Source organism: Leucoraja erinacea, chromosome 30 (assembly GCF_028641065.1).
Source record: "Leucoraja erinacea ecotype New England chromosome 30, Leri_hhj_1, whole genome shotgun sequence".
Lineage (NCBI taxonomy): Eukaryota > Metazoa > Chordata > Chondrichthyes > Rajiformes > Rajidae > Leucoraja > Leucoraja erinaceus.
Window position 1 is genome coordinate 3,302,579 of NC_073406.1, and position 14,526 is coordinate 3,317,104.

The 14,526-nt window shown below is 45.4% G+C and overlaps 1 protein-coding gene across 4 annotated transcripts in view; it reads right to left on the reverse strand.

The window, feature by feature from the left end:
- plekhm2 (pleckstrin homology domain containing, family M (with RUN domain) member 2) overlaps positions 1 to 14,526 on the reverse strand; it is a 38,012-nt gene that overhangs the window by 8,664 nt on the left and 14,822 nt on the right. For 2 of the 4 annotated variants that reach the window (XM_055659132.1, XM_055659135.1), the window contains exons 7-15: positions 12,076 to 12,114; positions 9,902 to 9,961; positions 7,159 to 7,402; positions 5,834 to 6,697; positions 4,964 to 5,033; positions 3,342 to 3,432; positions 2,761 to 2,825; positions 1,104 to 1,192; positions 196 to 328 (exon numbers count right to left, since the gene is read on the reverse strand). In XM_055659132.1, the coding sequence (XP_055515107.1) occupies positions 196 to 328; positions 1,104 to 1,192; positions 2,761 to 2,825; positions 3,342 to 3,432; positions 4,964 to 5,033; positions 5,834 to 6,697; positions 7,159 to 7,402; positions 9,902 to 9,961; positions 12,076 to 12,114 (1,655 nt within the window). The remainder of the gene's footprint in view (positions 1 to 195; positions 329 to 1,103; positions 1,193 to 2,760; positions 2,826 to 3,341; positions 3,433 to 4,963; positions 5,034 to 5,833; positions 6,698 to 7,158; positions 7,403 to 9,901; positions 9,962 to 12,075; positions 12,115 to 14,526) is intronic. The other 2 variants (XM_055659133.1, XM_055659134.1) reach the window with 2 other exon arrangements.

Sequence of the window (14,526 nt, forward strand, 5' to 3'; positions counted from 1 at the left end):
TTGGTCCGGTGGGCCTGTTTACATGCTGTAGGACTCTATGCTCTCCCACCTCCTTGCAGATCATTGGAGCTGGTGCCCAGTGCAGCTTATTTCTACATGAAGTGATTTAACAGAACACATACATTATCAGTTTGCAAACAGAAAGACAACCTGAGACCATCTACACAGCAACACCCAGCGTGATTACCACATTACCTCGCATCTCGATTCCTGGGCCATAAATTTAGTCAGTGCCAGCTTCTGCATGGTGGCATCCATAAGGATGCTGGGATAGGGCGGCTCTCTGCAGCCCTTGATCATGGCCGATCTCAAAGCAGTGAGGAAAAACCTGCACACAAGAAACAAGGCACTGGATAAACGGTGAGGAAATAAAACTTTCTGACTGAAGCAGGACCAAGAGCTCTACAGTTGCAGATACAAGCTTGCAACATGACAAGTGGAGTTTAATCTCGCTACTGATACCATTAGTTTAGTTTAGAGATTGTTGTGCTGATGCAAAGCAAGAATTTCATTGTCCTATCTGGGACACATGACAATAAACTCTCTTGTACCTTTTAGATACAGCAGAGCTGAACATACTTCTCAGCATCTGCATACAATGGTGTCTGTCTTGTCATTTCTTGTGTGTGGTGGTGGAAGGATTGGTGGAAGCAGGGCCACGACGTGAACGCTCTTTCCTGGACCCCCGGAGCAGGTAGTTGAGGCAGGGACTATCGCAACTTTTAATAAACATTTAGACAGGTAAACATGGATATGGGCAGGTTTAGAGGGATATGGGTCAAACGCAGGCAGGTGGGACTAGTGTAGATGGATCATGTTGGTTGGAGTCAGCAAGTTGGGTTGAAAGGGCTGTTTCCACGCTGCATGACTATGACTCTCCAGAAACAAGGAACTGCAGATGCTGGTTTTTCCGAGTGCTGGAGTAACTCGGCGGGACAGACAACATCTCCAGAGAACATGTATAGGTGACCGGACCCTTCTTCAGACTCAAATGAAAGAATACAAGACTATCAAAAGGTCTTGATGGTGCGCTTGTGCCATGGATGACCATGCCAGTCAGGCCAGACTGTGCTGCCCCAAGATCATCAACAACCTGAACTTACTCAGTTAGAGATTCATCAGCTGTGTCCAGCAGGAACTGCCTCCTGCGGTTGGTGCACACAAGCTGCACGGTCTGTTGGCTCAGCCCCACCTTAGACAACAAGAGCAGACCAATGAAAAATGCACGTTATGACAAAGGTCAGAGTAAAGAACTGCAGATGTTGCTTTAAATCGAAGGTAGACACAAAAATGCTGGAGAAACTCAGCGGGACAGGTAGCATCTCTGGAGAGAGGGAATAGGTGACGTTTCAAGTCAAGACCGGGTCCGACGAAGGGTCTCGACCCGAAACGCCACCCATTCCTTCTCTCCAGAGATGCTGCCTGTCTCGCTGAGTTACTCCGGCTTTTTGTGTCTATCTTCAGACTAACTACTATACTGCCCAACTTTTAAAATTGCTTAAATGGTCACAAACATTTATTTTGCGATGGGAGAGGCAGTGAAGATACTGTTTGTAAACTATGTTTCAGAATGGCACAGTGACACAGTGGCAGAGCTGCTGCCTTACAGCGTCAGAGAGCCAGGTTTGATCTTGGCCTCTGGTGCTGTCTGTACGGAGTTTGCACGTCCTCCCTGTGAGCGTGTGTGTTTTCTCCGGGTGCTCTGGTTTCCTCCCACATTGCAAAGACTGCAGGTTTGTCGGTTAATTGGCTTCTGTAAATTGTCCCTGGTGCGCAGGATGGAAAACGGGGAGAACATGGAACTAGTGCAAGGATGATCTAGTGCTGGCGTGGACTCGGTGGTTCGAAGGGCCTGTTCCCACGCTGTATCTCTCAACACGACCAACAGCAGGTGGCACAGCATCCTGGCAAACTTTGCCCCAACCCAATCCACATGGATAAACAAGCAACTGCAGATGCTGGTTTACAAAATGAAAAGAAACAAAGTGCTGGAGTAACTCAGTAGGCCGGGCAAAGATGGCTAGATCGACCGAATGAAAGGCCTACTGGATCTCCCAGTTGCTAACGATTTTAACGCCCCTTCCCATTCTCAGCCCGACTCTGTCCTGGGCCTCCTCCATTGCCATACTGAGGACACATGCAAATTGGGGCACCTCATATTCCACATGGGCAACATGGACTACTCCAATTTTACATAACTAACTCACAAACCCCCCTCCCCTTCCACCCTCTTTCCTGTGCCCCATTTGGACATGCACCATTTCTCCTCTCCCCCTCCCCTTCCACCTTGTATACTTACATTCCTTCCTCTGGCTTCACAATTCGCATCTATCCTTATCTCACACTTTTTGTCTTCTCATCTCTGCGTTTTGTCCAACCATCTGCCTCTCATACTCTAACCCCTCACCTATATCTCGCCAGGCTTTGACCTTCCCCTCATCCCTTCCAGCTTTCTATCTCCCCCCTCCCCCCCCCACACAAACCATCCGTGTTCTCCAGATGCTGCCTGACCCGCAGAGCTACCCCTATCACATATATTCATAAGTGGTAGGAGCAGAATGAGGCCATTCAGCCCATCAAGTCTCCTCTGCCATTCAATTGTGGCTGATCTATCTTGCTCTCTCAATCCCATTCTGCTGCCTTCTTCCCATAACCCCCGACCCCCGGCACATAGCTTATTATTTTGCAAAACCATGTGGGCATAGATGATACCCGCTGGGATATCGAGAGGAAGAGCTCCGTTTTAAAAGCACAACTCACCGAAACATAATCAAGCTCATTGTAGGAGACGGCATCTTCCACTGCATAGGGTTTGTCTGCAGCTCCTGTACACAACAAAAGCTTGAGTCACACATAGGCACTGCACTCCATCCAATCTCTCGAGCTGCACCCTATCAACTCGCAAACAACTATGTGTAAGATTAAACTTCATTTACTTTCCCCATTTCCTCATCAGACATCTCACCTATTAGGATTTCCGTGGAAAATGCTGATTTCACCACTTACATTTTCCCCTACTGACCTGACTGGCGCAGCAGTAGAGTTGCTGCCTCACAGCGCCAGAGACCCGAGTTCGATCCCGACTATAGGTGCTGTCTGTACGTTCTCCCTGTAATCCTACGGGTTTACTCCAGGTTCCCTCCCACACTCCAAAGACGTACAGGTTCGTAGGTTAATTGGTTTCAGTAAGTTGTAAGGTTGCCCCTACTGTGTATAGGTTAGGGTAAGGGGTGATGACTGGCCAGTGCTGGCTCAGAGGGCCGAAGGGTCTGTTTCCATGCTATATCTCTAAAGCCTAAAGATTAGTTTCACATATATATATATAACAAATATATATTTACCTTTTCGCAACAGGTAGATATAACAATCGGTCAGCAGGACATAGAGCAACTGGAGGTTGCCTTCCATATGACCTGTCCACATCTGCATCATCTGAGAAGAGAAGTTAATAAGGAGATAAGAGGGAAACAGCTGTACAGGTTGTCCCAGGGTACACAATGGAGCCGCTCCTGAGAGCAGTCCCCAAGCTAATTTCTCTTGAAGTCAGAAACGCACTTTTTTTAACAGTAACCCATATCTATCGCTCGACATAAACTTGTTCTATCTCTTTCGTTACATCGAATAATCACCCTAACGCTACTCATAATTAAACCAATAGCGTTCCGATTTCCATAAATCAAGTCATTCATAACTGTGGAGCCTCTGTATTGGAATGGCTCCATGTAGTTCCAAAGAGAATGATCAACAACTCAATTTAATAATCAACTTAACATTTATTGCTGAACTAATAAGATTAGCATTATTTTAGTTCATCTCTCGTGTCCTCGACTCTGATTAGAAGAGATATATATACAGCATGTAAAGGTCCTTTGCTCCAACTTGTCACAAGATACAAGTTATAGGAGTTGTATCAGGCCATTCGACCGATTGAGTCCACTCCGCCATTCAATCATGGCTGATCTCTGCCTCCTAATCCCATTCTCCTGCCTTCTCCCCATAACCCTTGACACCCGTTCTAATCATGAATTTGTCTATCTCTGCCTTAAAAATATCCACTGACTTGGCCTCCACAGCCCTCTGTGGCAAAGAGCTCCACAGATCAACTACCCTCTGACTAAAGGTTGTCTGAGCCAACCAAGTTGCCTAATATAGCCATTCCCATTTGCCCATATGTAACTCACATCCCTCCAAACCTTTCTTATCCATGCACAGGCCAAATGTCTACTCCATCCTCTGGCATCTCGTCCCAAGCAAGGACCATAATCTGTGTGAAATATTACCTTTCTGGTCCATTTAAAATCTTTCCCCTCTCACCTTAATTTTAGCCCCCCCCACCGTGGGGAAAGACTGCGGCTATTCACCATATCTGTGCCATTCCTGATTTTATAAAGATCGATAAAGGTCACCCCCTGGCCTCCTGCAATCCAAGGAAAAGATGTCCTATTTCACCAAGCCTCTCCTTACAACTCAAACTTGTAACCTCCCCGTAAATCATTTTTGCAGCCTTCCAGGTTTAAAAACATTTTTGTTAGCAGGGCAATTTGGCTTTCATCAGAGCATCGAGACCAAGCGCAGGCTCAGCGATCGTTTTGCTGAACAGTGGCAGGTACTATCACAGCGTTTAAGAAGCATTTGGACAGGTACATGGATAGGACAGGTTAAGAGGAATATGGGCCAAACAGAGGCAGGTGGGACTAGTGTAGATGGAACATGTTGGTTGGTGTGGGCAAGTTGGGCTGAAAGGCCTGTTTCACGCTGTATCACTCTAGACCATCACTTTTTGTGTCACCTGCAAACTCATCCATGCCAACTACATTTACATTGAAATTGCTTACATAAATAATGAAAAACAGTGGACCCAGCAGCAACCCCTGTGGCACACGGCTTGTTACAGGCCCCCCAGTCTGAGAATCAACTCTGTTTAAAACACAAAGCAAATATGGAGTTGCCACAGGTCCATTACCTTATAGAGCTGTTCTTCATTCTCCCTGAAAACATGGATCATCAGCAGAAGCAGCAGATTATTGTCCACCCTGGGGGAAAAAAAAAACATTCCAATCCTGATAAGTCAGCAATAAAAACTTGACCAACTCCAATAGATTATTAACATTCAGGAAAACTGTACTCGAGCTATGGAGGGGGTTGGGGGAAAACGTGTTTTTCATTCTTACCTCGACGGAGATGCGATTTTTTTCCGTATCGTATCTCCGTCCCCACTGCGGCCTCGCATCGTGGAGTTGGCGGCCTTTCCGGGAGACCGACGGGCGCTCAAAGCCGCGGGAGTATGCGGGACTTTACCATCGCGGAGCTTGCGATCCCTTTGCCGGGGATTGAAGCTCCAACCGCGGGGCCTGTGGACTTTAACATCACAAAGCTCGCGGTCTCTGGTAAGAAGAGGCCGACTCGGGAGCTCCATGCCACGGGAGTTTCGATCACCCCGACGGGGGGCTTCGACCGTCGGCTGCGGGAACTTTGGTCGCCCCCGACTGCGAATGGTTCGATTGCCCCCGACCACAGGAGACCAAAGAGGAAGAAGATTGAAGATTGCTTGCTCACTCTGTTCAGTTCCAAATCTATACATTTGAATGAATGAAGGATTCTTTATTCATGGTGTGAGGGGCTGCCAAGAGTGACCAGCCAGGCTGAGAGGGAGAGATAGATCAGCCATGATTGAATGGCGGAGTAATTTTGAGCTGAGCTGAATGGCCTAATTCTGCTCCTAGAACTTATGAACATCTAATGGCAAATATTAATCATATACTTCTGCTCTTTTATAGATTAGCTGCATTTTCAATCAAGCACAGATGTATTTAAATAATGCAATGTGCTTTACCTGAAGTCAGCTGGATGGGTTAGCTCCGAGGGACTATTTCTCTCCACTGCCTTATTCTCTACTGCATCTGCAGGGGCCTCGGTTGGTGTTTCCAACTGTTCCAGACCAGTCTCCTCCTCCTTGGAATTTATATCATCAGATGGGTTATCAGGCTGTGGAATAGTCTCTGCATTCTCAGAGCTCTGACTGGCTGGGACATCAGCTTCCTCCGTGATCCCCAGCACGGCTACAGCGTCGGGGACGATTTCTTTGCACGTTTCTGCGCCAACAGTTTCATGGCCACCAAGAACATTTGCTGGTTGGCCTTCCCCTGCAAGGTCATAGTTGCAGCTACCTGCTGCACCAGCGCTTGGACTCTCGAGGGCAAACCTGTAGAAGTCCATGGCAGGTGGCAGCCGTTCACTATAGTCGCCATGTGGAGCTTCATCCGGGGCCTCGCCCGGGACACAAGTCCGAAAGGGCCGCTCGGGGTGACCATCTTCTGACCTCCAAGCGCTGGTGGCATCAGTGGTCTCGTTGAGCTGCTCCATCACTTTGCTCAATGGATGCCCCACGCTGCTCATGGAGGTGTCCTTCATCTGAGGGATCTGCAAACCTGGCTGGGCAGCATCGGCCTCAGACTCGCATCGAGTCACCAACAACACCACGTCGTCAGGGCTGCCGTCCTCCTCAGCTCCAGGACTCTTCGTCACTCCCTCCACACCCAACTTTGTGCCTTGCTCGTCCTGTGTTTCCAACGTGTGGCCATCCTCAATCTTTGCATCTTCCTCCCCTGGCGGCTGTGTCTCTGCCATTTTAACATCGAGTATTTGCTCCTCAGACTTGGATCTCTTCTTCTTAGGCGTTCTCTTCTTCTTTGCCAATCTGTGGAGTTGAAACCGCAATCTATATCATTCACTTGTGCAAGTGAGTAATTACACCACCCAGTGACTCAATTCAGGAAACTCCCAATATTGCATTACATGTCATACAAAGGAACAGCAGGTAGTTTTGTTTAGAGATACAGCGTGGAAACAGGGGTTTCAGCCCAACTGAGTCCTCGCTAACTAGCGATCACCCGTACACTAATTCTATCCCACACACTAGGGATAATGTTTTTTTTTAATAAACGGAAGCCAATTAATCGAGAAACCTGCACGTCTTTGGGGTGTGGGAGGAAAGCGGAGCACCTGGAGAAAATCCACGCAAGTCACAGGGAGAACGTATAAACTCCTTACAGACAGCACCCGTGGTCAGGATGGAACCCGGGTCTCTGGCGCTGTAAGGCAGCAACTCAACGGCTGTGCCACTGCGACACCCCTGTTAACACGACATTAACAACTGACCTGATGACTTCAAGCTCTGTGGCATTCTCGCTGGATTCCTGAACATCTGATGTGTTCTCCTCTGCCTTGGAATCAGTGCTTTGCACCGTGTTCCCTTCTGGTGTGTGCGGAGATTCTGACTTCTCGCTGTTGAAAGGGTTGTAGCGCAAGGTCGGGCTCTTCGTGTGCGGCTTGTTATTTAGCGGCAGACTGTCCGAGGTTCCTGACCGAGGGCAGCTGCTGACCGTATCTGTCAATTCACCCTCTGCGGAGAAAAAGGATGCAGATACAGCGTGCTATGCTCATTACTGTGCATATTTTTCAATTGACTGAACGCGCGTTTCTTAAATCAATAGAATGCACGACCAGCAATGAGAATTAGCGATTTGAAGCAGAACTTAAAAGATTGACAAATTAGTGTTCAGTCAAAGCTCAAACCCAGGGTTCTCTGAGCACAAGCTAGGACTACCAGCAGCCCTACATTTACAAGTACACTTCTTTGACAGCGGCATTCTTTGCATGTGGTTAAGAAAGAACTGCAGATGCTGGAAAAATCGAAGGTTGACAAAAATGCTGGAGAAACTCAGCGGGTGAGGTAGCATCTATGGAGGGAAGGAATAGGTGACGTTTCGGGTCGACCCGAAACGTCACCTATTCCTTTGCTCCATAGATGCTGCCTCACCCTCTGAGTTTCTCCAGCATTTCTGTCTACCTTTCATTGCATGTGGTTATGGCTATTCACAATTTAGTTCAGATTTAATGTGGAGGAAGGAACTGCAGACGCTGGTTTATACCGAAGGTAGACACAAAATGCTGGAGTAACTCAGCGGGTCAGGTAGCATCTCTGGAGAAAAGAAACTCTACCGCTGCACCACCGTGCCACCCTCGCCTATGCCAAGCAAGATGCCCCATTTACGCTAGTCCCACCTGCCCAGCATTTGACCCATATCTCACCCAACCTTTCCTATACATGTACCTGTCCAAATGTCCTTTAAATGTTGTTTATAGAACCTGCCACACAGTTGATGAGGAATCAAGAGGCTCTGGACCAGTCAACCCTCTCAAACCCATGGCCAGGATCTTAATAATAACCAACAATAGGAATTCCTATCAGATTTAATAAGAATTTGAAGGGTAACTTTTTCACACAAAGGGTGGTGGGTGTAATGGAACAAGCTGCCAGAGGCGGTAGTTGAGGCTGGGACTATCCCAACCTTTAAGAAACAGTTAGACAGGTACATGGATGGGACTGGTTTGGAGGGATATGGACCAAACGCGGGCAGGTGGGACTAGTGTAGATGGGACATGTTGGCCGGTGGTAGCAAGTTGTGTCGAAGGGCATGTTTCCACACTGTATCACTCTATAGTCATACAGGATAGGGAAACAAGAGTGCATAGAAACATGCAATACTCAAGGAAAATAAGTAACTAAACATTATATGTAATTTATTGGTTGGAATTGATGCATTCTCTGGACATTTGTTATGAATCGGGAGAGTCAGTGAGTAAATGTAAAGCCACCAGATGATGGCAGCACTGGGTCATTAAAATATGTTCAGTGTGAGCTTCCAAATCTGATAATTTGCAGGTTTTAGTGAATGTGGAGAGGATGTTTCCACTAGTGGGAGAGTCCAGGACTAGAGGTCATAACCTCAGAATTAAAGGATGATCTTTTAGGAAGGAGATGAGGAGAAATGTGTTTAGTCAGAGGGTGGTGAATCTGTGGAATTCTTTGCCACAGACGACTGTGGAGGCCAAGTCAATAGATATTTTTAAGGCAGAGACAGATAGATTCTTGATTAGTACAGGTGTCAGAGGTTATGGGGAGAAGGCAGGAGAATGGAGTTAAGAGGGAGAGATAGATCAGCCATGATTGAATGGCGGAGAGACTTGATGGGCTGAATGGCCTCATTCTATGCCCATCTCTTATGACCTAAGAGATCCCTTGCTTGGTTGGTTAGAGTCCCATGGGCTGATGATCACAAAACCATAAATGCAAAACTAAATCAGGAATGAATCTAAATTAATTATAATATCCTCAAACATGACCTTGCACTAAACATTATCCCCTTATCATGTCTTGTCTTTCCACTGAATGGTTAGCACGCAACAAAAGATTTTCACTGTACCTCGGTACGCATGACAATACATTAAACGGGAAAATTATCTTAAAAGTGATTCAAAGCAAGAGTTATTATCACCAGCAATTAAACCACACTATTCGATATGTATAAAATGTTAGTAATTGCGTTTCATTATGTATGCAATAAATGAGAGATAGTTTTATCCCAAGACAGCCTGTGCCAATACACATGGTGGATCTATTTAACTGAGTCCTTCTCACCGAGCGTTAGATTCTGGTTACTTATCTGAGATACTCCAGACTGATCTCTTGTGCTGCAATATCACAGTTAAAATAAAAGAAACATTCTTAAAATATGAAGAAAATTACATTAATTGTCTCCTCAAAAAACAAACAAATTGCCATGAAGATTTCTGCAAGCCAGCCTAATGATAACCAGGTCAGATTGTAGTATGAAACCCATCACCATATTATGGAGCATTCACATTAGAGCTTTCAGCTCACAATATTTAAAGACACATCTCTTTTTGTTGCTGTCTGACACTCCCAAATGAGAACAGACACAAGCACTGGAGGCAGCCCTGGCAGGCATGCAGCGAGTCAGACAGACGGACAGGGTTAGGGGCAGAGCATGCAGCAGCAAGTCAGCAGAGTGTGAACACAAATGTGAGAAGGTCCCACCTTCCCAGTCTGTACTGGGTATGGACTGTGCTGCAGAAAACACATCGCCAAAATCATAATCTAGAAATGAGGGAAGAGAAAGAAAACAAAAACAAACATCGGTAACGGTGCAAATCATTGTCTAACAATACATAAACCCCCATCTTATTGCAGTGGTGAAGGCATCCACAACAATTCCACCATATCTACAGATAGATTCCACATTCAGATCGCCCCTTCAACTATACTGTAACGTGTGGGCACCTGTCTGTCAACTTTGGGTTAGAAACCAGAACTGGTGGTTCTGGAAACTAGATCAGGAAGTTCCATTAGATGATCTCAACTCAATCCTCATACAAAATTGTTCCTAATTGCCAATCTCACTTGGAACAAGAAATTCAAAATGCAATGTTTAAGATGGAAGAATTTTACTATGCAACTAACCTGATGACACAAGAGTACTTAAATTAGTTTAAAAAAGCCATTACAAACCAGCCAAATATTTCTTGACAGGTACAGAACTCACTGGAAGGAAAAGAATGAAAAAGGAAAAGGGAAAATATTGCTGGGACTTTATTCCTTGGAGTGCAGGAGGTTGAGGGCTGATCTAAAGGGCCTGTCCCACTTACGCAATTTTTTTTGGCGACTTGCCGGCACCCGTCATAGTCACAGCAGGTGACCGAAAATGTTCAACATGTTGAAAATGCGTAAGAGGAACAGGCCCTTTAGTGTGTGTAAATTGATGAGGGAAACAGATTGGGTAAAGGACCGCATGTATTTACCTAAAGTATGGGGAAATCAAGAACTAGAACCAAAGCAGAGATTTGCAGAGATAAGCAACTGCAGATGCTGGTAAACAAAAAAAACCCCCAAAGTGGAGGAGTTGTGTTTAGTTTAGAGATGCAGCTCGGAAACAGGCCCTTCAGCCCACCAAGTCCGTGCTGACCAGTGATCCCCATACATTTGTACTATCCTACACAATAGGGACAATTTACAATATTTACCGAAGCTAATGAACTTATCTCGGTATGTGTGGCAGTAATAAACCAATGCCAATAATAGGGGAACAATTAAAAAGCTCGCAGTGGATCGTCTATAATTCATCAGATTTACACAAAGCAGATTTCGGATATGAAAGATCATCAAATGGGAGGAATTCATCCTTTGGGAGAGGCATTAGATGACTTTTAGTAAGCAACATAAGGGTCAAATGTCATCGTGCATCATATGGCTGATTATCACATGACACTGGGGAAATCTGAAAAACAACAGCCCATGTGACCACTGAGTTCTACATTCCTCAACAAACCCACAATTTACATGTAAAAAAAACAATTTTTTGATGTTATCTTTAAAACTGTTTACAGGGTGGTAGAATAGGATAACTCTCTTAGTTTAGTTTAGATATACAGCGAGGAAACAGGCCCACTGAGTCCACGCCGACCAGCAATCCCCGCACATTAACACTACCTTACACACACTAGGGGCAATTTTACATTGACACTAAGCTAATTAACCTACAAACCTGTACGTCTTTGGAGTGTGGGAGGAAAATGAGGATCTTGGTGAAAACCCACGCAGGTCACGGGGAGAACGTACAAAGTCCGTACAGACAGCACCTGTAGTCAGGGTGGAACTCGGGACTGTGGCGCCGTGAGGCAGCAACTCTACCGCCACGCCATCGCTCTTCAATATTTGTTTGCCATATTTTTAAAATATGTTGAAACGTCATTCAACGCATCAAAATCGCTGCCACCACAACATGGACTCTACTCAAACCATCCAATTTTGTGAGAATAGGTTCTTGAATATATGCAGCTACTATCAAAATAAAAGCACAATACTTAGTTTTCCTTATATTTTGAATCCTAGTTTCTGCTGTGAAAGTTTTTGATCTTTTAACTTAAAATTCTCCCGCCTCAAGAAATCCAATTCTTAATCATTTATTCCACTTTAGTTTTTAAAAAAAAGAAAAAGACTTAGTAGCCAAGACATTGGCTTGTACTTATGTGACTGACGTTGGCTGGCCTGATGAGGACTATGCTTTTGGAAAAACAAAAGTCCGAGCAGCATCTCCTCGTTAGGCCATAAGACACGGGAGCAGAATTAGGCCATTCGGCCCATCGTGTCTACTCTGCCCTAGAGAGAGTTGATAGGGAAAAATTCTGTGTATGCTCAGAGAGGTTGGTACATACCTGTGAGAGGCCCTGCATGAGTGCCGAGTCCCCAACGCACTGCAGGAACAAATGTGAAGATGTTCATACCATGCAGAGACTGGCAGAGAGATATGCCATTCACACCTTTACTTTCCTTGTAGCACCTTCATGCTGGTAGATAGGTTCCGTTTTAAGGAGCATGTCGAACTAACAGCTATTTGGCGCAGAGAACAGCTATGGATAAATTTAACTGCCAGGCAGGAAATAGTCCAGACAACAAACTGGATCAGTTGTAGATGGACATCTCCATTTCTTGTTCCAATGGATATAGACACTAAATGCTGCAGTACCTCAGCGGGACAGGCAGCATCTCTGGAGAAAAGGAATGGGCGACGTTTCAGTCTGAAGAAGGGTCTCGACCCGAAACTTCACTCATTCCTCTCTAGAGATGCTGCTTGTCCCATACACACATCATTTTGTGTCTATCTTCGGTGTAAAGCAGCATCTGCTGTTCCTTCCGACACATCTTGTTCCAGTGGCCTCTTTCAGCTTCCTCATGTTCCTCTTTACAGTGTCATTTACACCCATTAGAGCTGACTAATCCCCTTACATCCTTCCCCAAATTAAAGTACGTTTGAACCAATTTAAAAAAAAATCAGTTGTTTTATAATTTTTATCCAATTAACACGTCGTTATCTGATCAAATTAGATTACACTTCCTTTCTGTTCTGTTCGTCGTCCCCCTCTGATCTGCTAAATCCATTCCTTTGAATAGATTAGCAACAACAAGGATCAAACGCAGCACAAATCCCCCTGACTAATCCTGGTCTAATATCACGGTAACATCTCCTGAGAGCTGTACGAGCAGCTGCAGCACCTGGCAGGCTGGAGAGTGCGTGCCCACTTAGAATTCACGGTAGGCTCTGATATACAGAACGTTCCCTTTGAACACACGTGGATGTGAGTATTTAGTTGTGGCCAGCAGCGTATGTAGGTTTCCACTTAGAGACACACTGGACAACTCGCTACTTTTGCTGACGTGTGTTGCCTAATGTTACATTTCCTTAGCGTGATATTAATTCTAATTGCAAAGTGACACCAATCTTAGCTTTTTAAAAATATTCTGGCTGGCTAGGCCAGTATTTAATTCCTATCCTCAATGCTGCTGATAAACCCTGTACCACTGCAACATCTTAACTCCAACATTGTGACCTAGCATCATTAAATGTCCAAGCCAAGATGATGAGCTATTCCATGTTGCAAACTTGTATTCTAGGTGGAATCATAGTACATAACTCAAAAAATTGTCCTAAGTGTGTAGGAGGATAGTGCTGGTGATCGCTGGTCGGTGCGGACTCGGTGGGCTGAAGGGTCTGTTTCCGGCGCTTTACCTCTAAAGTAAACTACTGAATGGATCAGAAAGATCAAGAGGTAGACAAAAATGCTGGAGAAACTCAGCGGTGGAGCAGCATCTATGGAGCGAAGGAAATAGGCAACGTTGCCTATTTCCTTCGCTCCATGCAAAGAGTTGAACAATCTCCAATATAGGAAATAGGCAACGTTTCGGCCCGAAACGTTGCCTATTTCCTTCACTCCATAGATGCTGCTGCACCCGCTGAGTTTCTCCAGCACTTTTGTCTACCTTCGATTTTCCAGCATCTGCAGTTCCTTCTTAAACAGAAAGATCCAGAGAATGGTCTTGCTTCACTATTAACCTTCTCAATCTCAACACTTGTTCTACCAAATCTGCTTCATCAAAAATTAGCAGGCTCTTTATAACTACATGCAGAGTTAAACTTCTCCGGGATAAAATTTCCCTAGGCTACATTGATGCGCCAAAGCGTGCCATGGGTCTATATCGTGGGTTGAGTGGTTACCCAGTCTGAAACATTGTTCTGCTGGTATTGCTGCGCCTGTTTTGTAGAGGAAACGTTCTTGATAGTGACTGCAAAGAATTGAAAAGGTTTTTCAGTTCCAGCCATGACAGTACAGAACCAAGGGGGAAAAAAAGGATTTTGTTTGCAGCTTATCAAACAGATGGTTAAATTTCACCAGGTGATGGCTCATGGCATTAGTTCAGGGCAAACGGGCAGTCTGACGTTCCATCTCTCGCTCCACTGACTTGGTGGTCTCGTGCCAAGGACGGCACAGTATTTGGCAAACTCACTGCTCAGTATTCCCGATCAACATGGACATCCAGTGCTTAGTTGACCGTTCAGCAGAGAACACCGTAAGCACACCAATTTATGTGACGTATGCGCACAAATTCCAGGACAAATCTGCACTTATCATGAGCTCAAACTTGCAACAAAATCGCATCTGTATTTCAAGTGGAACCAAACAAACCATAAAGGGCATGTCCCACTTACGCGATTTTTTTCGGTGACTTGCCGGCACCAGTCATTGTCACAGCAGGTTGCCGAAAATTTCCAACATGTTGAAAGTCCAGCGGTGACCAGAAAAAGGTACGACTCTTTGGGTGACTACTCA